Raw genomic sequence first — 24,624 nt, forward strand, 5'->3', positions numbered from 1 at the left:
GAGCGGTGGAACCGCTCGCACAGCCCGTTAGCCTGGGGGTGATATGCGGTGGTGCGGTGCAGCTTGACCCCTAAGTCCCTAGCAACCACATTCCAGATCTCGGAAGTAAACTGTGCACCCCGGTCCGAGGAGAGGTCTGAAGGTGTTCCAAAGCGTGCGACCCATGTGCCGATAAACGCCCGGGCCACGTCAGCAGCTGAGGTTGAGGAGAGGGGAACGGCTTCAGGCCAACGGGTCGTCCTGTCCACCATGGTGAGGAGGTAGGTGAAACCATGGGAAGGGGGGAGCGGGCCCACAAGGTCGATGTTGACGTGGTCGAACCTCCTCTCGGGGACAGTAAACGGCTCCAATGGGGCCTTGGTGTGGCGGTGCACCTTCGCACGCTGACAAGCCACACATGAGTCGACCCAGGCCCGCACGTCTCTCTTCAGCCCTTTCCAGACAAACTTCTGAGCCACCAGCCTCACGGACGCCTTCCTGCCAGGATGGGACAGGCCGTGTATCGCCTCAAAGACAGCCCGCTGCCAGCCGACAGGGACCAGCGGTCTAGGCTGGCCGATGGAGAGGTCGCACCACAGCCTGACTCCTGAGTCGCCAACCGCGACCTCCTCCAGACGCAGCCCAGTGTCCGAGTCTTTGAGCGACCGGATCCCAGGGTCCAAGGCTTGTTCAGCACTCATACTCGAGTAGTCGAGACCCAGCTGCACCGTGTGGATGACTGCTCTGGAGAGGCAATCGGCGACCACGTTGGACTTGCCGGCGATGTGTTGGATATCTGTGGTGTACTCGGAGATGAAAGACAGCTGACGCTGCTGGCGGGCGGACCACGGCTCAGCCACCTTGGACATGGAGAACGTGAGGGGTTTGTGGTCGACGAAAACCGTAAACTCACGGCCTTCCAGGATGGAGCGGAAATGGCGGATCGCCAGCCAGAAGCCGAGTAGCTCCCTGTCGAAAGTGCTGTATTTGCGCTCCCTAGGGACCAGCTGGCGGCTGAAAAAGGCGAGCGGTTGCCAGGCGCCACCAACCCACTGCTCAAACACAGCACCAACTGCGTAGTCAGATGCGTCGGTTGTGAGGGCGACCGGGGCTCCGGGCGACGGGTGGACCAACATGGTGGCCTGGCACAGCGCAGCCTTTGTATCCTCGAAAGCTTTGGCCCTCTCGGTGGTCCAGTCAATGTCCTGGTTGGGGGCCCTACCCTTAAGGGCCTCGTAAAGTGGGCGCATGATGTGGGCCGCCTGACGGATGAATCGGTGGTAGAATGTAACCATCCCAAGGAACTCCCGTAGCCCCCGGGCCGAATGTGGGCGGGGAAAAGCGGAGACAGCTTCCACCTTCGACGGGAGGGGGGTGGCCCCATTACTGCTGATGAGGTGCCCGAGAAACTGGATGGACGGTACTCCGAAGACACACTTCGCCGGGTTAATGATCAGGCCATGCTGGTCGAGCCTCGTGAAAAGGGCCCGGAGGTGCGCCGCATGCTCCTCCTCCGAGGAGCTGGCGACGAGGACATCGTCTAAGTAGACGAAGATGAAAGGCATGTCCCTAAGCGCAGAGTCCATCAGCCGCTGGAAGGACTGGGCCGCATTTTTCAGGCCGAAGGGCATCCTGAGAAACTCGAAAAGCCCGAACGGAGTCACCACCGCTGTCTTCGGGATGTCTGCAGGGTGCACCGGGACTTGGTGATAACCCCGCACCAGGTCCACTTTGGAGAACAAGTGCTTCCCTGCTAAATGTACAGAAAAGTCCTGAACATGGGGGACGGGGTAGCGGTCGGGCGTGGTGGCATCATTGAGGCGGCGGTAGTCGCCACACGGGCGCCAACCACCGTCCGGCTTAGGCACCATGTGGAGTGGCGAGGCCCACGGGCTGTCAGAACGGCGAATGATGCCAAGGCGTTCCATGTTGGCGAACTCGGCCCGAGCAATTGTCAGTCTCTCCGGGTTGAGCCGTCGGGCCCTAGCATGGATGGGGGGGCCTTTGGTCTCGATGTGGTGCTCGACCCCATGTTTAGCTGTGGTGGCCGCGAAGGTGGGCTGTGTAAGGCTGGGGAACTCTCCGAGGAGTTTCTGGTACACGTCGCCTTCGGAGAGCGAACTGGAAAGACCGTCATATGTCCCCTCATCGCGGACACATGCGAAGGAGGAAAAGGTTAACGCGTCCACCAGGCGGCCATTCTTGACATCCACGAGCAGTCCGTGGGCGCACAAAAAATCTGCGCCGAGCAGGGGGAAGGAGATGTCAGCAGTGACAAAGTCCCATGTGAAACGCTGACCCCCGAAACATAAGTCCACAGTCTTTGTGCCGTACGTCCTGATGGGGGTGTCGTTGGCGGATGTTAAGGGCGGGCCGTGCATCCCTCCAGCCGCGTCGTCCACTGTAGCCGGCAGGACGCTCCTCTGGGCGCCGGTGTCACAAAGGAATCTGCGACCAGAGAGGGAGTCCTCAATGAACAGCAGCCGGTTCTTTTTGCCTGTGCTCGCGGCCACTACCGAGCGCAGGCTTTGGCGTTTCCCGTCGTGTTGAAGTTGCAAGGGGAGCGGCACCTTTTAGCCTTGGCGCCAAAACGTGCATGGAAGTAGCACAAGCCTGTGCTGGTGCGGCTGTCGGTTGTAGCGTGTCCTCCGCCAGGGGAAACGCCAGCGCTTGGGGACGTGTAGCTGCGTGTGGGGGCCAGCACATCAGGGGCGAAACGCTGGGTGGCCAGGTAGAACCGGTCTGCTTCCTCCGCCAGAGCACGCGGCTCCGTAATAGTCGTATTTGCGAGCGCCGTTTGGACGTGTGGTGGCATATGTCGCAGAAACAGTTCAATGAAAAGAAAATTCGGCTCTTCCCCACCCAGCAGGTTTAACATCATTTCCATGTGTTCAGAGGGTTTGCTGTCCCCTATGCCTTGAATAGCAAGCAGGCGCCGGGCTCGTTCGGATCGTGACAGTTCAAAAATCCTGAGAAGATAAGCCTTGAGGCCTGCATATTTATCCTGGGCAGGAGGGGATGTGATGAAACTTACGGCTCTGGCTGCGGTGGAGCTTCCGAGTGCTGAGACGACGTGGTAGTAGCGTGTGGCGTCATCTGTAATTCCCCGGAGGGCGAACTGAGCCTCCGCCTGTGCGAACCACGTTGCCGCAGACGTCTCCCAAAACTCAGGCAGTCTGAGGACGGCGGAATGCGCCATGTCGTTTCGCTCGGTATTCCGTTCAGACCCGGAATCTTCAGCGGGACTGACGTCGGGGTCACCAGTGTAGCGTGCAAGGACGGGAGTCGGAGGCGGAGTGTCAAACGACGGTGCCAACGGCAGTTGTTTTAATGACATTTATAACGAGCAGCATACAACAACTGGCAGTCTCTTTTCTCCTCGGGATCCTAACACACACTGAAAAAGTAAACAGGAAATTCCCACATGTCTCAACTGTCCCACCGGAACTCTGTAACCTTAACTTAGGTTCCGGGTGAATTATGTCAACCCACTACAATATACATTTTACCTAGTTTGAGTATTGGCTTTTGTAACACGTTTTAACAATCAAACCCAGCAAGTAGTGATGTAACGATTAATTGTAAGGCAGTTAAAAATCGATTCATAGGTATCACGGTTGATATCGATTTTCTGAAAATTGAATCGCAGTACTTTTTTTATCCACAAGTGTAGGCAGTGGGCGGAGTCTGCTAATACTTTCTTTCTGGCTGCCTTCTAAATAAATAAATAAATGATTCATTACCCCTTTAGCACCAAAAGAATATCTGTAATATTACTTGAATATCTGTAAAAGTCACGCTTTTATATTAGCTCTGTCTGCTAGCATAGCTTCTCTTCTTCACTGCAAGATATCTGCATGCCAACCGACCACTGGGTTACCAGCGCCCTCTGCTGGTCCAAACAAATATGACGTAAATCAGTGCAATCGTTTTTTTTTTTTTAAAGTCCAATTGTTAAGGCACACAATATATTTTCAGTTGCACTTTTAAAAGAAAAAGAACTATTATGCAGTTTTGCATTGTTTATTATAGAACCAGAATTTAAATTAATAGGCTTCATTTTCATTTGTGTTATTCCTTTATTTATTTCATTCAAGATTTATTTTTAGTTAAATTGCATTGTTTTGAATAGTTTATCAAGGAATTATTTTGACAATTAAAAATAAAAGGAAAATAGTACAGCATTTTCTAGTTTTTTTCCCAAAAAAAAAAATTTGTCTACAGTCTCATTTTGTAAAATAAATCGTGAGAGAATCGTATCGTGAACCCAGTATCGTGAATCGAATCGGGAGTTGAGTGAATCGTTACATCCCTACCAGCAATCACTGCTGTTGGAATGTTTATTGCCTGTAAATTGTGGAAGTTGCCTATTCCCGGCCTTCGGTTGTTGTTGCAGGGGGGGTTTACCACTGTAATAAACATTTGTGGCTTCCTTTCTTTGTGTATAGGGGACATATCATGGTTTTAAATCCTTCCTTTTTACATATAAATCATACAGTTGTGGTCTATATAAAGTGGAACTGCAATGCTTGGGTCTGAATTCCTCATTATTATAGCTCCACCCCTTTTCTGATGTACTTCTGAGAGCAACTCGTTTTGGTGTGGTCTCTTTAAATGCAAATGAGACACTCCATACCCCGCCCCCTCTTCAGGTGACACTCGGTTCAACTCCACCCTGCTCGGCCATTTTTGTAGTTTGATAGAAGAGATACGGCTATGTAGCGGCGCATAAACTTTTTATTCAGAGGTTATTTACAAAATGTCAACAACGGAAGACTTGTCCATCCAGCTTTACATGTTTGAGCCAGAGTCTGACCCGGCAGAACGAGATGAAAATGAAGATGATGAACCTGCAGAACCCTAACAAGTGAGCTAGCACAAGCACCGAGCTAACGCTAGCGCCAAGCTAACGTCACGAAATGCATTTTATTACAGTCTTTTCAAAGACAAAAACGGCAAAATGAAATGACTAATGAAAACTTTAGACTTAAATTAAATCACGGAGGCCATATCATCAAGGATCTAAAACGAGCACACAGCGCTAACATATGAAGTCTGAAGATAGTGCAACTGCTAATGCTAACAAAACAATGACAGGGACGTCTTATCATCACACTTTTTAGCGTTATTTACAGCTTACCGAAGTGCTCTGTTCGTCGTCTCCAAAGATAGAAGGAATTGAACCCTCAATCAGACAAAGTCTTTGGCAAATCCTTCTTTATACTGGTGGAGGTTGCAGAAGCAGTCACCCTTGAAGTGCTTTGCACACACAAAAATGACCTTACCCACAGATGTGGGTACATTTCCGTGAAAAATAAAACTCAACCAGGCACTTTGAAAAGGTTCTGATGCTGGGAGATGGTGTAATGAAGCGTGTGGGTTACTACATCCAACAACCGAACATTTTGACTTATCCTCTCGTAACTTCTGCATCCTTGAGCTTGGACTACAAAATAAAAGCGAGAAATAAAAATGGCGGATTGGAAGTGTTGGACCTGGAGTTGATGTACTAATTTGGCAGTTCCGCTGCAAATACTGTCATGTAATAGTTCAAAAAACGTAATAGAGAATAGAAAAATTGAAACAGATTGAAAAATATGAGCAAAACAGAATATAAAGATATCTACGGAGCACCTGAAGAGACTAATTTGATTTTTTCTGTACTTCTAAGCACTCTAAATATACAACAAAATGCATTTAAGGGCTAAAAAAGTGGATTTAGCATGATATGTCCCCTTTAAAGCTAAAGCTTTAAACTCCACCTGTTAAGTTTCAGGTTTCTGATCAGATCCATATATGCGTTTGTTTGGCTGTTTGTCGCTGTGTAGCTTTTGGCTCTGCTGCACTCAGGACCTTGCAATGGAGGGTCTAACTTGGACACTCATCTTCACTTTGTATTAATAAAATGTTATGTTTATATCAAGAAGGTGTCCGTGGAGAATTCTTCACATCATTACATCAGCATTAGGATAAAGGGTAAACCACCACAGTCTCTATGGAGAAAACAGTCGCAAAAGGTTCCACAGTTGTGCGAGTTCAGGAGGGGAGGGGGTAGGGTGGAGCATCTCAATATTCTACATACTGAAGCTTTAAGCATTTCATCCAGCGCTCATTTTCTTGGTTCATTCTTCTTTTTGGTATTTGACAAATGGGAGCTAAAACTGTTACTTATTTAATGAAAAAAACTACATCAAATAAATGTTCATCAAACTCGAAAATTAGCCATTAGCTTGATCAGTAAAAACATCAACCGCTTTTTAAGAATTAAAGCTGGGAAGGTATTTTAAAAAATCTTTAAATAAAGATTGAAAGTTTTATTTATTCAGAGACACTATACATATACAAAATCATTGATCAATGACCATATGTGTAAATAATATATATATATATATATATATATATATATTTTTTTTTTTTTCACTTTGCAAGCATCAGGGTTGGGGTCAATTATAATTGTAATTGCGTAATTGATAATTTTTTTTTTCTATAAAATAGTGAATAATTGTCTTTCATATATATTCAAACTTTCATATATATTTATTTAATTTCCTGAACGGCTTTCCATATATATATATATATCAAAACACACACACAAGCCCTTTGTTCTTTCCTGCATTAATGCTCAGATTGGTCATTATTGTAAATGCTAACATTAATATTAATAATGTGGCCCTAGGATCAGACAATCACATTTTGTGGCCCCTGTCGTGCCCTTGTTTTTCTTTAACTGCCACAACAAAGATGGCCGCCCACCACTGCTGCGTGTGACTTGGGTATCCCTGACACTGCCTGAAGGTCCTGATAAATAAACACATTGGGGTCCTGTCTTGCGATGGGCGAGTCGTGTTTTTCTATCGCATTGTTTCATATTAGCGTGCTTGGTTTTTCTTTGCCCACACATTTAGAAAAGACTGTCTGAGTGATGCTCATAAAGTAGGTGCTCGGAGTATCGGGCTGTTGTAAACTAAACGCAGTGTTTTGTTTGAAATTCGTCGAAGGGTGTGTTGTTGTTTTACGGCGTCCGTCAAAACGCAGGTAGCGTTACCGAGGAAATCAAGCTCAGCCGCTTCAGCTGTGACACATTTAAATCGGTAAATCCATTTATAATCACTAAAATTGATATCGTCTCCGTATTTAACATGGATTGTTCTTGTATCGTAGCTGTAATGTGTGTATGGGCTCATGTGTATTGCAAACACGGAATAGCAGTAACAACATATGTTTAAATATAATGTGATCTGTGGGGAGCGTTAATGTGGACTGGATGATGTTTATTGTGTGTATTTATTTGTGTTTGGGCTCTTTTCCCCCACAGGGAGGCGTTAATGAGCAGCAATGTCCGGCATTGCTCTCAGCAGACTGTCTCAGGAGCGCAAAGCCTGGAGGAAAGACCATCCCTTCGTAAGTTCTACTTCTATGTGTTTACAAATCAAAGAGCACATATAGTCACACAACATCAGGCTCACTGGAGCAAAAGCAGCCCGCCAGAAATGTCAAAGTTGGATTGAAAATCTCTTTGTGAAGTGTAAAATTGCCAGAAAACAATAGTTAAACACAATATGTTACGGATTTATTTTACTTTCTGTCATCTTTGAAGCTCAAACATCAAAGTGGGAAATGGACACATTTTTCCTCAAACAGGACAGACATTGTTTTCCCCATAATCTAATCTAGTCACTAGTGTTTAAAGTAGCACAGGCCCCTACACCAGGGTTGGGGTCAATTATAATTGTAATTGTGTAATTAATTACCATTATGATACAAGAAAAAAAAAAGTGTTTTTTTTTTTCTTCTATTATGAATTTTATATTTTGATAGCGCTATGAGATGAACTTTGTTGTAATTTGTGCAATATAAATAAAGATTGATTGATGTTATGAATTAAATTGAATTCAACTTTATTTGTATAGCGCAATTTACAACAAAGTCATCTCAATGCGCTTATCAAAATATCAGATTCATATTAAGAAAAAAAAACCCAACAAGATCCACATGAACAAGCATTTAGCGACAGTGGGAAGAAACAACTCCCTTTTAACAGGAAGAAATCTCCGTTTGAACTAGGTTCAGAGGTGGCAGCCATCTGCGTCGACTGGTTGGGGTTAGTGGACAGAAGGACCAACAGAACAGGATAGAGAGATAGAACATCAGAGTGTCCCAGACTAGTTGAGCCATGAACCACAGATCAGGAACTGCCATCATCAGCTTCACGACACCTGAAATAGAGCAGAGAGAGAAGGATGAGGAGAAGGCACTGACTGCAGAAAAACATGATACATTATTATCAAGTCAGCATGCCTTGGCCTTGGGCCTCACTCCCAGTGGCCTAGTCAGTACTTTATTACATTACTTACATTATTACATATTACATTATTATAAAGGTGACAAATCTCTTCCCGTTTATTGGTAAGATAACAGTGATTCCAAGGTCTGTAAATGCGACCATTCACATACGAGCCCATGTCCGCTCTAATGGTTAGGGTATGTTATGATTCAGTCCTGTTTATGGGGATTGTAAATCATAACCAGCTACATCAGAATTTGAATGTAGTGTGTTGGTGGTGGTCGTCGGAGAGGCCGATGGGTCACTATGTCAGTCTGCCCCAGCAGTGGCCTCAATAGTAGCTTACCACCACTAAGTGTGGAGTGAAAGAATAATGCCATGTAAACCCTTTGAGTGACCAAACTAAGGTGCTATATAAATCCAATGCACTATTATTATTATTATTATTATTATTGTAATTTAGTTCAGATAATTGACTTTGTAACTGTAAGTGGTATATAAAATCCTGTCATTTACAATTTCATTGAACGCAAAACTGGGGAGTGACGTTATAGATCTATGGCTTACACATGTGTAGATAAAAATGATTAAATTATGTTTAATGTCAAGTTTAGCTGTCAGTTCTCTTAAAGGGACAATTTTAACATTTAAAAAAAAAAAAAAAATTAAATCAAGGGGTATACTGACCACAAAAAAGTCTCAGACGCCCATATTAAACATATTAATACCAATATTTTCATGGATAAGGAAGCCTAACAAGAAAACCAAGGGATGAGAAACTAATTGAATGATAGATGATATATTTAGTGTATTATACAGCTGATTTAAGACGTGAGTCAAAATTGACCTGTTATAAGAGACTAGTACAGTGCCCATCAGAAGTATGCATTCATGTGGGAGCATATGGGGTATAATTGCGTATTTTGTATCTTTCTGTTGTGTTTTTGTGCATTTTTTGCGAAATAGTTTTTTGTTGCCATTGCAGTGTGATTCTGGCATCTTTTTGTGTATTTTTGTATCTTTTTTAGTGTAGTTTTGTGCATTACTGTTGTTATTTTGTGTATTTTTGTATAAATATTTTGTTTTGTGTATTTTGAGTCATTTTCATATGTTTGTTGTTGGTTGGTGTATTTTTCTGTAATGTATGTATTTTGGAGTCATTTTGTGTGTTTTTGGAGCCTTTTTGTATATTTTTATGCATTTCTGTTCTCATTTTGTGTACTTTTTGTATAAATATTGTTTGGTTTTATTTTACTCATTTAGTATATTTTTATTATAAATACTGTGTGCGCCAGCCAGCCAGCCAGCCAGCTCCTCCGTGCGTTATCTACCACACATGCGCACGTGCTTCTTGCACATAAACCATCGCAGGTTGTTAAGAGAGACACGGTAACTACGGTAGCCAGTTAAGTCAACTATTCATCAGCATGTATGTCTATGCTGTACAACCCCTCGACGAACAGAGAAAGTTTGTCACACCAGTGCCACCACTGGATAAGTTTGTGTAGAGGCCTGATAATAATAAATATGTTGATAGGGATGTAATATTTATAGTGAAAGTAGTAATAGTAATAAAAGTAATGTTGTAATTATATTAATGGTAATAATTGCAATAACAATATAATAATGTACTAAAAACAATATTAATAATAAACAATATTAAATAATTATATGGTAATATAATGATAATATAGCAATGCTAATTATACAACAAGAACACCAGTACCTATAATAAATATATATTAATAATGAAATCGAATATGATGGTAATTATAAGAATAGCAATAACTTCAATACAATAGTAAAATTATACAATAACAATAACAAAATAATATAATGAAAATCCAGTAACTATAATACAATGAAAACAATAACAACATAAAATAATAAGGTAATAGCAATAATAATACAATGAGAATACCAGTAACTATAAGATAAAAGAATAATACAAAAAAAGAATAATATAAGAATAACAATAATATAATTGTGTGTGCGTGTGTGTGTGTGTTTTTTGTGACACCAAAAGTCGCAAATCTCTCTCAACGGCTCTGTGTGAGTTCACCATGTACATCCCGATGTAGTGCAGTGTAGTGTGTGTGTTTGTTTACATTGCAGCTCCTAGCATCTTTCTTAGCACATAGTAGAATATGAGAAGAAACACTCACCGATGCCTAGAACAAACAATAATCATAGTGGACCCATCTGCTCACAAAAACGTTACATTCCTCTGTCTGAAGAAGCAGAATGTTTGCGATAAGGTAATGACCATCAGCACAGGCACTGCCCACACTCATGGAGACGAAGGAGGAAGTGAAGTCTATGGTCCGAGATTTAAAGTAAGTTTGGAATCATGGGAATAATATTAAATAACTATGAAATATTAACTTAAATGACTTTTAGCGGTACAAAAACCTTTTTAATATCGACCTTTTTTTTTTTTTTAACCCAATCAACAGCGACACGGTGACGTCATGAACCCGGAACCGGAAGTGGCACGCTCTTGCCGAGGGAGCCGTAATTATAAAATTAATGTTTTGACCGTTTTGCGTCACCAAATTACTCCAAAATAACAGATGCACACACTCGAGGTATTTGGAACATGGATGAATAGCAGTTGATTCACAGTTCATCTGTTTTGCCTTTAAAATGGATGCCGGAAATACACAAAAAGATGCCAGAATCGCACTGCAATGGCAACAAAAAACTATTATACAAAAAATGTACAAAAACACAACAGAAAGATACAAAAATACGCAATTATACCCCTTATGCTCCCACATGAATGCATACTTCTGACGGGCACTGTACTAGTCTCTTTTGATAACAGGTCAGTTTTGACTCACGTCTTAAATCAGCTGTATAATACACTAAATATATCATCTATCATTCAATTAGTTTCATCTCTTGGTTTTCTTGTTTGGCTTCCTTATCCATGAAAATATTGGTATTAATATGTTTAGTATGGGCATCTGAGACTTTTTTGTGGTCAGTATACCCCTTGATTCAATTTTTTTTTTTTTTTTTTTTTTTTAAATGGTAAAATTGTCCCTTTAAGAGAACTGACAGCTAAACTTGACATGAAAATACGCAATTTTACTCCTTATGCTCCCACATGAATGCATACTTCCGACGGACACTGTACTAGTAGTATAGATGCTAACATAAGAGGTTAGCTTTTATGGGCTTATTTATTAAAGGCTTGGTAATTGTGATCAATTGTGATTAGGGATGCATCGAAATCAAAATTTGTGGCCGCAGCCGAATAAAATATAAACGCTGGGCCGAATATCGAATGCGGTTTTTCACTTTTTTTTTTTTAATAGTGCATAAATAGCCTAGAATACATTTTTAGACATGTTTTTTTTTTTTAAAGAAAGAAATGTTAATTGAATATTCTGACATTTTTTAAATATTCCAGTAGCCTTTGCTTTTCAAAAAAAGCACAACAAAGTTTTTCATTTATATTATCCCTTCAAATAAAACTAAACATGCATTCCAAAAAAAACTAAAGTGCATTAAAGGTGATAAACCCACAACAAATGAATTATTGTCCTTTTGGCACAAGTCTGCTTAGCCACAGTAGATAGGTTAATAATTTAAACCAAGGGCCCAAGTACATTTCAATAAATGTGTGCTTGTAACATCCTACACTTATACAGGTACACAACATACAGTATCTTAGGCCAGTACAGATTAGTCAATAACAGCACTTCAGCTTCAAAATAAAAAGAACAAAACTATGACATCTGAGACATCTTAAAATAGTTTTATACAGGCAAAAACATTAACAACTGTGCCTGTATGTCAAGCCCCAAATAAGAAATCTCTGCGTCGGACACTGCATCACCGCACAATGTTTGATTGCGCTATTGCGTCACACGCTACTATTCGGCCTTGCTTTTCACTCACTAAACCAATGGCCGAATGTGGCTTTTTTTTTTTGCAAAATTAATTAAGTAAGTAAACAAAACGTGAGGGGACAAAAAAAAATTCAAGTTGATACAAACGTGCAGATTAAAAGACACTTGTTTCATTATGCTAAGTTCATGCATGTGACTTCTTTCTCTGCAGGGTTTTGTTGCTGTACCCACTAAGAATCCTGATGGAACCATGAATTTGATGAACTGGGAGTGTGCCATTCCTGGGAAGAAAGGAGTGAGTTCCCACAAGCAGATATTCAGCTTTTTAGACAATCAATTAGTTAAATATTTTATACCAAACAGCATGTCTGAAGTTACCGTCCCACAGGAACTGTTCATGTCTCACCTAGCTTTAAAATACAATAGAAAAGGCTGAAAAAAATGGATAATTGGTTAACTAATTAGTTAAGGATGTACACTGAAGCACGGCTGCACGATTTTGACAAAAAACCTAATTGCGATTTTTCTGACAGATATTGCGATTCAATTTACGATTTTTAAAAATAGTTTATACATTTAAATGCATTATGCGTTTTATTTTTTTTCAAATTCAGTTTTATTTCTAACCAAATTTTGTGTTTTCCACATTATTTTTTTAAAATTCCGCTTTGTTAGAACTATTAATCTTTTTTTTTTTTTTTTGAAAATTCATTTTTAACTTGTGAGGAAACAAAATAAATACTATTAAATAAAAAACCCATAATTTAAACAAAAATGTATGTCAAAAATAAAGTGAGATACTATTAAAAGGTAGATATAAATTGTACTGTGAGGAAACTAAATATATACTAATAAAAAGAAAAACTATAGTTAAACAAAAATTTATGTCAAAAATTTAAATGTAATTTAACGAGTAAGACACAAATAAAAGGTAGATTTAAGTTGTACTGACATGGATTATTCTGACTTCTCATTTTTAGTTATTCATGTCATATAAAGATGTATGAGAACAGCATTAATGTCACCCAATTCCCCCTCAGGGATCAATGGTTTACTGAATCTGATCTGGTTTATTGATTAAGTTTTGATCAACTTAATTTAAATTAACCTAATTTAAATGATCCTGATGACATCATTCCAGACTGTAACAATTAAACAAAAATAAATGGACAAAGTATCAGAAGTTATCATTAATCTATGATGTTTCAGACTCTACAATCCCTGGTATAGATGGCCTCGTTCACAACATCAGAACAACTTTATCCACAGATCTTCTGTAGCTCTGATGAGATGTTTAAATGCTCTGAGCAGGTGAAGCTGATTAAAGCTGACTCATGTTTTCACGGAGCGCTACATGAGAAACAGACGGAGTTCCACAGACACGTTAAAGTTAAGCGGGCACTGGTTGGCTCTGATTGAGGAGTCCGTTTAGATGGTGTTTAGACTGTGATTGAAGTGGCCAGGATGAGAGGGGGAGGGCGGTGCACCACTAATAACGGTCCCTGAAACATTTCCTCATTAAAAAAAGTCCTTTTCCTCACGGTGATGGCGTTTCTACCTGATTCTATCCATTTCCGCGTTCAACGGTAGATTCTGTTTTTATTGGTTGATTTTGTTAACGTGGATTTTGTAGGGCCCTAGTGTAGGCGCACTCACTGAGGTGTAACTGAGACTTGCTGCAGCGCATACAAGCTTGTGTCCTGTAACCATCTCTGATTGGCCAGCAACCCAGGAAGGCCGTTCTCTGCATTTCTGATTGGTATTTATCACTCAAATGATGGCTACGGAAGAAAAAACTTCAGCATCTGAGGTTACGTAATCGCAGTAGTGAAAACTTTAATAACGATGTGATTAAGGTTAATTGTTCAGCCTTATTCTGGAGGGAGCTCTATGCTCAGGGAGAACATGCAAAGTCTGGGTAGAATGTTCATTCACATGTTTGATCTTTACTGTTACAGTTTTCCTAGCAGTAACTCATCAATAAAGCCACTTTAGTTTTCCAAACACTTTGAATCCTCCTTGTGTTCACAGCTTGTTTTGAATCCTGAGTGAATGAACTCTTTGTTGTTTCTTCCTCAGACATTATGGGAGGGAGGACTCTACAAACTCAGAATGCTCTTCAAGGATGACTACCCGTCATCGCCTCCCAAGTGTGCGTACTCTTCTTCTCCACGCTGCCCATGTCTGTAGAGATGCAGAAATGTGGGCAAAGCTCTCTGACCCAGAGAGAAAGAGATTTAAACTAGGGGTGGGCGATATGGAAAAATATCATATCACGATCATGATTTGATCACAATTTTTTTTCATTTAGACTATTTTAAAGTTATTTAACAATTGTACAAACCAATTCACCTATTTAAAATCATCGCCCCCTAAATGGAAAAAAGAGATAAAAGATCACTTAAGTCAAGGTGATTTTCAAACATTTAAAAAAAAATGTATATAAAGCACTTTATCAAACTAGTTCCAAGTACAATTTACATCAAACTAAAAGGCTGACATGCAAAACTTCATGTTCTTTTAGTCACACACAGTCTTTTTATTTTGTTTAACTAAAGTGGTGTAGCATTAGCAACACATGCTACATAACAAGGCAGCAGATTATTCTTGTGATTTCCATTTGTTTTTGAGGTAACACTCATATTAATAAAAGAGTTTGAGGCCTTGGGGCCGGCGGTTGGGTATTTTTCGCATCAGCAGCTCCAACAGTGGGCTACTCATGCTTCAGACCCGTGGGTGGTTGCCACCCTAACCCACGTGTACAAACTTGAATTCCGCCGCCGGCCCCCCACATCCGGCCGGGTCAGAATGACATCCATCAGCAACCCGGCAAAGGCTCTCGCATTAGACCTTGAGTTGTCTGTTCTCCTGGCCAAAGGCGCCATCGAGCCTGTAGACCATTGGTGGGCAAACTACGGGCCGCGGGCCACATCCGGCCCGTTGGTCTTTTTAATCCGGCCCGCCGAAGCCAAAATAAACACAAAATGAACCGTCTTACTCCGTCATTTATCTCCTCAACAACATGTTCTCTCATTCTTCGCTTTCGCCCGCCCTTTTCCACCCTCCCAGCCAATCAACACGCAGAACACATGTAAACAAAGACAAACATTGGCAGAGAAAGCTGCACGTAACAATGATGCCTTCATGGCCATGGGAAACCACAACACTCGTTGAATGAACTACATGTGGAACATTGGGACTCAGTCCGTTACTATGTCATATTTATGACTGCATTCCTTTGACTTAGTCCTGTGATGCCTGGCATCCTACTCGGTATGGACAGAAAATGTAAGATGAGGAAGAAAGCAGATTTAGATTGGTCGCCGCCTTAACACACCCACAAAGAAGAAAATGAAGCGGCAGAAGAACTTACTCATGGTAGAAGCGGAAACTTGGGTAGCTGGCCAGACAAACAGTTCTTCCACGTTGTATAATCAAAGTATGCTGTTTGTTGTTTTATTGCGGGATCTTGTGGTGTCGCATGAACACACCTGGTGGAGATTGACGGAGCAAAACTGTGGCGACTGTCGACAGTGAGTGCTGAGTATGTAGCCACACCCCATCCATTGGCTGTGGTCCTTCGACCAGAGTCCTCTGATCCTACACAGACATATGGCAAGGGATAAAATGTGCACTACAGATGGTTCTACTATCTCCGTGATTTGGCAGATCGTCCTCATGTTTTTATCCTTAATGATCTAATATCGTCAGATGGCACACCCTTAATTTAAACCAAATGTGTTTGTCAGGATGTGACATTATTCATGATTTGTTCTAAAAGTCCAAAACACAGGGGTTTAACATTTTTCAGGGTCTGCTTTTGAAGTCACTTGGTTATCAGGGGTTATCAGTGGTTGTCAATTTAATGAAGCGCTTCACATGGCTGCACTGACGTAAGATTTAATGTTCACAGAGTTGGTGACGTCAGCCATGATTGGGATGTGTTTCCTTTGTATTAGTTTACCTTTAAACTAAAACATCTTCAAGTGCAAAGCATCATCTCATACGTTATTATATGAAATGCCATTAAAGAATCATGTACAAAAAGTCTATTTGACGTATTTAGATTAAAGCTTAAATCTTCCCACTAAACGTGACAGGAGTTTGAGGAGCATGGAGGTCTCAGCTGTAGGTGCTCTGTGCTCTTTGGTGGTGAACGAGGTCAGAGGTGTTTAGCAGCAAACCCAGCAGCACGTTGGGCTGATGTTAACTTCGTGCTTCCTGCACCATTGCTCTCCTATGTTAAAGAGCCCTGAGCTTTATTTCCTGTTTGTTTTTCCTTAGGCAAATTTGAGCCACCAATATTCCACCCAAATGTCTACCCATCAGGCACCGTGTGTCTGTCCATCCTCGAGGAGGACAAAGACTGGAGACCGGCCATCACCATCAAACAGGTAGGACCCTCACACTGTGGACCACAGGTGCGTTACATTTGTTACACTTGGTGACACGTTTTCCTCTGGGTTTCTAGATCCTGTTGGGGATTCAGGAGCTGCTCAATGAGCCCAACATTCAAGATCCAGCACAGGCAGAAGCCTACACAATTTACTGGTGAGAGTGACCACATTGATGGTTTTACTGGTTATTATCCTCCGCCACAAAGTGTGGAAGGAGGATATAGGTTTGAGCTTTGTCCGTCTTGAGTTAAAGAGGACAGATTTTCTCAGAAACTGTTTAAGATAGGATAACCAAATTTGGAGTGTGGCTTCAGGGTATCAATACCTTGATGGAGTTGGATGATTTTTGTTATTGCCCTTGTTCCTTTTTTTTTTTTTTTTACTCTATTCAAGGTATCTTCAAAGGGGACAGCTTTTTTTTTAGAAACTATTTAAGATGGTTAGTAATTTTATATTTTGATGTGAAAATATTTTTTTAAGTATATACATCTAAGTTAGAACTAGGATATTTAGGAAAAGGTTGTGAGTTATAATGACAACCAATCTGGCGGGGGATGTTAATGTCTGTCTACTTGTTTATTCTCAGTGTCTGTAAAAAAGTTTGGTATTGTTGGAAGAATGTTTACATTGTGGGATGTGGAATCTGTGGACGGATGCATAGATGTTCATTCTTACTCTGATCAAAACAAACTTTCAACTGGTAATTTCAACCTTTTTTTCAGCAAATGGTTTATTGATCTATGAGGCCTACACTATGACATTCAGACCAAATTCACACAAGCTTCAGTATTTATCAATTGTGACGTGATCGTTAGGGTTGGGCACCGAGAACCGGTTCCAAAAAGGAACCGGTTCCTAACGTCTGGTTCCAGAACCGTTACGAAGATGTTTGTCCTAGTACCTGCCAATTGATGAAGCCTGTTCCGTTTACCGAGGTCCGTGTGTGTTTAATAAGTCTGTGTGTGTCCGTGTGAAAGTCTGCATGTTTATGTTTCCGTCCATCCACTCGTTTCATTATATCCATGTCTTTTAAGGCTCTTATTAACTAGTGTCGGCTGTAGTCCGGGCCGCCGCCATTTTGGAATATGTCGTCACCAGCGTGTCATCGCCGCAAGACGCACAAGCGCAGAAAGACCCAAATAACTCTAAAGAGGTCTTATATTAGTCTATTTTCTTTTTAAAGTGGTGTTTTTTGTGGCTTTAGACTTGTACGGAACATATAATATGTTCCCTACAATATAAACAGGTTCACAATATAATTATTTTTATTGTTTCTGTTTCCACTGTATCAGAATAATAATAATCTTTCTCAACAAGAACTGTTGATTGATTTGTTACATGACTGCTCCTCCATGAACCGCCACCTTAACGTGGTGGAGGGGTTTGAGTACCCGAATGATCCTGGGAGCTATGTTGTCGGGGGCTTAATGTCCCTGGTAGGGTCTCCCAAGGCAAACAGGTCCCAGGTGACGGGTCCAACTAAGAGCGGTTCAATAGCCATATATGAAAGATAAAAATCAAAGGCAGTTCACGTCGCCCGGATTGGCGCTACCGGGGCCCCACCTTGGAGCCAGGCCCGGGGTTGGGGCTTGAGTGCGAGCGCCTGGTGGCCGGGGCTTTGCCCACGGGCCCCGGTCGGGCAAAGCCCGAAAGGACGACGTGGGCCTGCCCTCCCGTATGCCCACCACCCGATCATATGAGGCCGGTGCAGTGTGGATCGGGCAGTCGTCCAGGGCGGGGGCCTTGGCGATCTGATCCCCGGCTACAGAAGCTAGCGTTAGGGACGTGGAATGTCACCTCTCTGGCGGGGAAGGAGCCTGAGCTTGTGTGCAAGGTGGAGAAGTTCGGACTAGATATAGTCGGTCTCACCTCGACACATAACAAGGGCTCTGGAACCAGCCTTCTCGACAGGGGTTGGACTCTCTTCTACTCTGGAGTCGCCAATGGTGAGAGGCGCCGGGTGGCTATACTTCTTGCCCCCCGACTTAGTGCCTGTACGTTGGAGTTTACCCCGGTAGACGAGAGGGTAGCCTCCCTCCGCCTTCGGGTGGGGGGACGGATCATGACTGTTGTTTGTGCCTATGGGCCAAATAGCAGCTCGGAGTATCCACCCTTCTTGGATTACTTAGAGGGAGTACTGGAGAGAGCTCCTTCTGGGGATTCCCTCGTTCTGCTGGGGGACTTCAACGCTCACGTTGGCAGCGACAGTGAGACCTGGAGGGGCGTGATTGGGAGGAACGGTCCCCCTGATCACAACCCGAGCGGTGTTTTGTTGTTGGACTTCTGTGCTCGCCACAGATTGTCCATAGCAAACACCATGTTCAAGCATAAGGGTGTCCATATGTGCACTTGGCACCAGGACACCCTAGGCCGCAGTTCGATGATCGACTTCGTAGTCGTGTCATCGGACTTGCGGCCGCATGTCTTGGACACTCGGGTAAAGAGAGGGGCGAAGCTGTCAACTGATCACCACCTGGTGGTGAGTTGGCTCCGATGGCGGGGGAGGATGCCGGTTAGACCTGGCAGACCCAAACGTATAGTGAGGGTCTGCTGGGAATGCCTGGCAGAGTCTCCCGTCAGAAGGAGCTTCAACTCCCACCTCCGGGAAAACTTCAACCATGTCTCGGAGGAGGCGGGGGACATTGAGTCCGAGTGGGCCATGTTCCGTGCCTCTGTTGCTGAGGCGGCTGATAGGTGCTGTGGCCGTAAGGTAGTCGGTGCCTGTCGTGGCGGCAATACCCGAACCCGTTGGTGGACACCGGGGGTGAGGGATGCCGTCAAGCTGAAGAAGGAGTCCTACCGGGCCTTTTTGGCCTGTGGGACTCCGGAGGCAGCAGACAGGTACCGACGGGCCAAGCGGAGTGCAGCCACGGCGGTCGCCGAGGCAAAAGCCCGGACATGGGAGGAGTTTGGTGAGGCCATGGAGAACGACTTCCGGACGGCTTCGAAGAGATTCTGGACCACTATCCGGCGTCTCAGGAGGGGGAAGCAGTGCACCGCCAACACTATGTATGGTGCGGATGGTGCGCTGCTGACCTCGACTCGAGACGTTGTGGATCGGTGGGGGGAATACTTCGAAGACCTCCTCAATCCCACCGACACGCCTTCCAATCAGGAAGCAGGGCCCAGGGACCCGAGAGTGGGCTCTCCTATCTCTGGGGCTGAGGTTGCCGAGGTGGTTCAAAAGCTCCTCGGTGGCAGGGCTCCGGGGGTGGATGAGATCCGCCCGGAGTTCCTCAAGGCCGTGGATGTTGTGGGGCTGTCATGGCTGACACGACTCTGCAACATTGCGTGGACATCGGGGGCAGTGCCTCTGGATTGGCAGACCGGGGTGGTGGTCCCCCTTTTTAAGAAGGGGGGACCGGAGGGTGTGTTCCAATTATAGAGGGATCACATTCCTCAGCCTCCCCGGTAAGGTCTATTCAGGGGTACTGGAGAGGAGGGTCCGCCGGATAGTTGAACCTCGGATTCAGGAGGAGCAATGTGGTTTTCGTCCTGGCCGTGGAACTGTGGACCAGCTCTACACCCTCAGCAGGGTCCTTGAGGGGTCATGGGAATTTGCCCAACCAGTCTACATGTGTTTTGTGGACCTGGAAAAGGCATTTGACCGTGTCCCTCGGGGATTCCTGTGGGGGGTCCTCCACGAGTATGGGGTATCGAACCTCCTGATAGGAGCTGTTCGTTCCCTGTATGACCGGAGTCAGAATCTGGTCCGCATTGCCGGCAGTAAGTCGAAATCGTTTCCGGTGAGGGTTGGACTCCGCCAGGGCTGCCCTTTGTCACCGATTCTGTTCATAACTTTTATGGACAGAATTTCTAGGCGCAGTCAGGGCGTTGAGGGGGTCCAGTTTGGGGGCCTCAGTATTGCATCACTGCTTTTTGCAGATGATGTGGTCCTGTTGGCTCCAACATACCGTGACCTTCAACTCTCACTGGATCGGTTCGCAGCCGAGTGTGAAGCGGCCGGAATCAGAATCAGCACCTCCAAATCCGAGTCCATGGTTCTCGACCGGAAAAAGGTGGAGTGCCTTCTCCGGGTTGGAGATGAGGTTCTGCCCCAGGTGGAGGAGTTCAAGTACCTCGGGGTCTTGTTTACGAGTGAGGGAAGGATGGAGCGAGAGATCGACAGGCGGATTGGTGCGGCGTCTGCAGTGATGCAGAGTCTGCACCAGTCCGTCATTGTGAAAAGGGAGCTGAGCCAAAAAGCAAAGCTCTCGATTTACAGGTCGGTCTACGTTCCAACCCTCACCTATGGTCATGAACTTTGGGTCATGACCGAAAGAACAAGATCACGGGTATAAGCGGCCGAAATGAGTTTCCTCCGTAGGGTGGCTGGGCTCTCCCTTAGAGATAGGGTGAGAAGCTCAGTCATTCGGGAGGGGCTCAAAGTAGAGTCGCTGCTCCTCCGCATCGAGAAGAGCCAGATGAGGTGGCTCGGTCACCTAATTAGGATGCCCCCTGAACGCCTTCCTAGTGAGGCATTCAGGGCACGTCCCTCCGGAAGGAGGCCCCGGGGAAGACCCAGGACACGTTGGAGAGACTATGTCTCTCCAACGTGGGAGAGCTGGAGGAAGTGGCCGGGGAGAGGGAAGAGGGAAGTCTGGGCCTCCCTACTGAGGATGCTGCCCCCGCGACCCGGAAACGGCTAAGCGGGAGAAGATGGATGGATGGATGACTGTTCCAGGGTTTGAGTTTGTTTTATTTAGTTTCAGATCTACCTGTAGCTCTAGGTTTTTTAGACTGCTCCCAACTTGTTTGTAGTTTTATATCAGCAAGTTTCACTTTTACAGTTACAGTTGGGGACTTTTGTAATTGAATATTTTATTTACAGTACAGCAACCAAATTAAACTATATCAACTAAGTGAATTAATAAAAATGGCCTGTTTAAAGGCTTAAAAAATTATCCTGTGAAATCTGTGACCTGTTGACCCGCACAACTCAAAGAATTGGAATCGATCGGAATCGGTAAAATCCAAACAATGCCCAACCCTAGTGATCATACTCTACGATCACATGTCACGTCAGGTCTGACCTCGTGTACGATAAAGTATTAAACTAACTTCAGCTGTCATTGATGCATAAGCAGGCACACATTCAGAACACATCAAAATAGATTATTAAAACTAAATAAACAAAATTAAATTACTTTAAAAAAAGCCCATGTTATTATTACTGAAACCAATTTTTAGATTTTCCTCACAGAATACCGTATAACCCCGCTGGTAAACTCTGCTACTGAGCAGTAGTGCATAGGTTCACCCAGTGCTACGGTGTTCAGGTCTCAGAGTCAGGTTTCAGGAAAACCTCTGACATTTGTCAAACTAAACGGACTCATGACTCAGCAAAACCTCCATCAAATCTAACGACCTCACTTGTCAAACCAAGTGCCGTCAAATGACAAGGGCCTCAGGCTTTAAACTAAAAGTCCTCGGACTCTACAGCCTCAGGCCTTAAAACAAGACATGGCGTTTTATTTTGAAGGAACCGAAAGTACACATGACGAAGTAAGTTTAAAAGCTGTTTTTATATCCACGTATTGTTTGATTAATAAATACATAGTTAAATGAAAAGTTGATTTATCTTGACCTTTAAAGGTCCTATATCATACAAATCAACTTTTTTCAGCTTTTAACCTTGTTACAATGTTAATTCCTGATCAAAAACTCCTCCATACTGAGATTCTCTTACAATCTCAGTACGTGACTGCTACGTACTGAGATGTACCCATGCTGGATTATCAATGTACAGAAATTGTTGTACTGATTTTAAAAAAAATGCTTAAAACATCACATCAGTTGACCATCGATAACAAATCGACCAATTATAAAAAAAAAATGTCATTTTCATGATCACATTGAATACTACAGCTTATTATTGTAAAGTTATATTAGGGTAAATGTTATTTATTGCAATGTATATTATAGTCATTTTTTTTTTTTTTTTTTAAATAAATTGCCCTTCATCATGAAGAAGATGAACCTGTCTATCCTTTCTTTGTTGCGTTGGAACCTCTCCTGCCTCGTATATTGAGCAGTTGTACATTTTCCCCCAAGAAAAGAACCCATTCAGCACTCATCAAATAACATTAGCTTTGAAATTGAATTTTCAATCTCAGCATGGCGAAAGTAGCAAAACTCACAGTGGAACTTGCAAAAATTAATTTTCCGGTAGTGGGCATGCTCATAATCGTTCTCAGTACGAGGTAAACGCAGACCATGACACCGTCAAGTGTCTTTCTGTATTTTGGAAGCTGTTATTTTATTTATTTATTTTTAAAGGTTAAGATATATCAATGTTTCATTAAACTATGTATTTATTAATCAAACAATAAGTTAATGTATCTTAACTTTAACAAAAATAAAAGGAATGAACGGCTTTTCAACTGACTGATTTGTACTTACGGTTCCTTGAGACCGTTGAGACTTTTATTTTGAAGCCTGAGGCCGTGTAATTTGACGCCGCTAAGTGAGGTCGGTAGATTTGACGGAGGTTTTGCTGAGTGATGAGTCCGTTTGGTCTGACAAATGTCGGAGGTTTTCCTGAAACCTGATACCTCACTTTGAGACCTGAGGAAGTCCTAAAATGTTCACCGTACAGTACACACACACACACACACACACACACACACACACACACACACACACACACACACACACACACACACACACACACACACACACACACACACACACACACACACACACACACACACACACACACACACACACACACACACACACACACACACAACGCAGCACTGCTTGCTCTGTCCTGGAGAATTGGACCTTATTCATGCTTTTAAATGTAAATAGTTCCATAAACTTTTACATACATGCTGCAATAATCAGTAATGTGATGAGTAGGTGAAATGAGCTGAAGGCATAGGCACAGGATCTCTTTTGTGAAGTTGTTCTCAGCGCACACGGGGCGGACGTCACCTGCTCAGTAGCTGATCCTCTTCCACAGAGCGTTTGTACGCTCAGATTAAACAGATATGAATGTTTCATAAATCACACATTAGTCCTGTCGTACGAACAAACGGGAACTCAGATTTACACCTGTTTTCACCCAAAGTTGATAAATGAGGGCCTATGTCTTTAAATATTTGTCTCCAGCAAAAAAAACTAAAAAATACAAAACCAGAGATAATTTAGTCAAATGTTCTGATGACTTTGTGTTTGTGTGTTCCAGTCAGAACAGAATGGACTATGAGAAGCGAGTAAGGGCTCAGGCCAAGAAGTTTGCCCCCACATAGAGAGCAGACCTGAGCAAAGGCAGGCAGCACCTAAAGGACCACCCCATCAACAGACCCTATCTAAGTATTATTTACACTCCTGCACCGGGAGAAACCAACTCACCTGGTATTTTTTTGTGTTCCTTTTATAATTTTACGAGTTTCAACAATATCTAGGTGTGTAGCTCATCATCCCAGAGCTTTGACATTAGTTTTGTATAATTCTTATTTCCAGTTCCTCATGCCTCCATTAAAATAGAAAGCGATGCAGAGATGCACATCGACCTTGTACCAGCTGTATCGACCCCTACAAACATGGAGGGTAAATGTAAATAGTGTGAGATGAATGTGGATCAGAAGCTGTCAATCATTTTCTTCTCACATGTTAATCACATTAATGGAAGCTTAAGAAGAATCAACCCCTCAAATAAAAGACAATCTGGGTACTTCGGACTCATCGCCAAGCTTAATGTAAGCAGCGATTGTAGTTTTTCTGGAGCGGTTCATTTGTCTTTTGATGCAGTGAAACAAAAATAAACAAAATGTTCATCAATGTTTGTAGTTTGATGCGCATTCATTATCAACTTCCTCCAAAGAAAGAACTCCAGAGGTTAGTGAACCAGTTTGGCTTCATGTGCTTTTCCTACAGATCAAAAATAAACATCAGTCATTGGTCCAACTCTAACTTATGATCCTGATTGGAATAAATTCCAAACCAGCAAGGACCATGAATGAAAGTGCACTTGAGAAACTGCCTGCGATTGTTTTTCTCTCTTCTTGCCTCTGAAGACACGAGTGCATGTACATAATATAAATACTGGAAAATTGTGGAAGTTATGTTTTATATTGGGTTAGCAAGTTGACATTTG

At 43.1% G+C, this 24,624-nt stretch overlaps 1 protein-coding gene across 3 annotated transcripts; it reads left to right on the forward strand.

Moving 5' to 3' along the window:
* Positions 1–6,761: 6,761 nt before the first annotated feature.
* On the forward strand, positions 6,762–24,308 carry LOC114468720 (SUMO-conjugating enzyme UBC9-like). 3 transcript variants are annotated; one of them, XR_003674670.1, is made up of 8 exons: positions 6,762–7,070; positions 7,295–7,380; positions 12,335–12,418; positions 14,203–14,275; positions 16,408–16,517; positions 16,595–16,674; positions 23,713–23,840; positions 23,991–24,308. XR_003674670.1 is itself a non-coding variant. In XM_028455762.1 (7 exons), the coding sequence occupies exons 2-7, from the start codon at positions 7,315–7,317 to the stop codon at positions 23,774–23,776; spliced, it is 477 nt and encodes a 158-aa protein (XP_028311563.1). In that variant the 5' UTR covers positions 6,763–7,070; positions 7,295–7,314; the 3' UTR covers positions 23,777–24,308. The 3 variants fall into 3 exon arrangements, 1 of the variants encoding a protein (XP_028311563.1); XR_003674669.1 differs by having other exon boundaries at positions 6,763–7,070; positions 23,713–23,882; XM_028455762.1 differs by having other exon boundaries at positions 6,763–7,070; positions 23,713–24,308.
* Positions 24,309–24,624: the final 316 nt, after the last annotated feature.

The sequence above is a fragment of the Gouania willdenowi genome, chromosome 8, assembly GCF_900634775.1.
Source record: "Gouania willdenowi chromosome 8, fGouWil2.1, whole genome shotgun sequence".
Lineage (NCBI taxonomy): Eukaryota > Metazoa > Chordata > Actinopteri > Blenniiformes > Gobiesocidae > Gouania > Gouania willdenowi.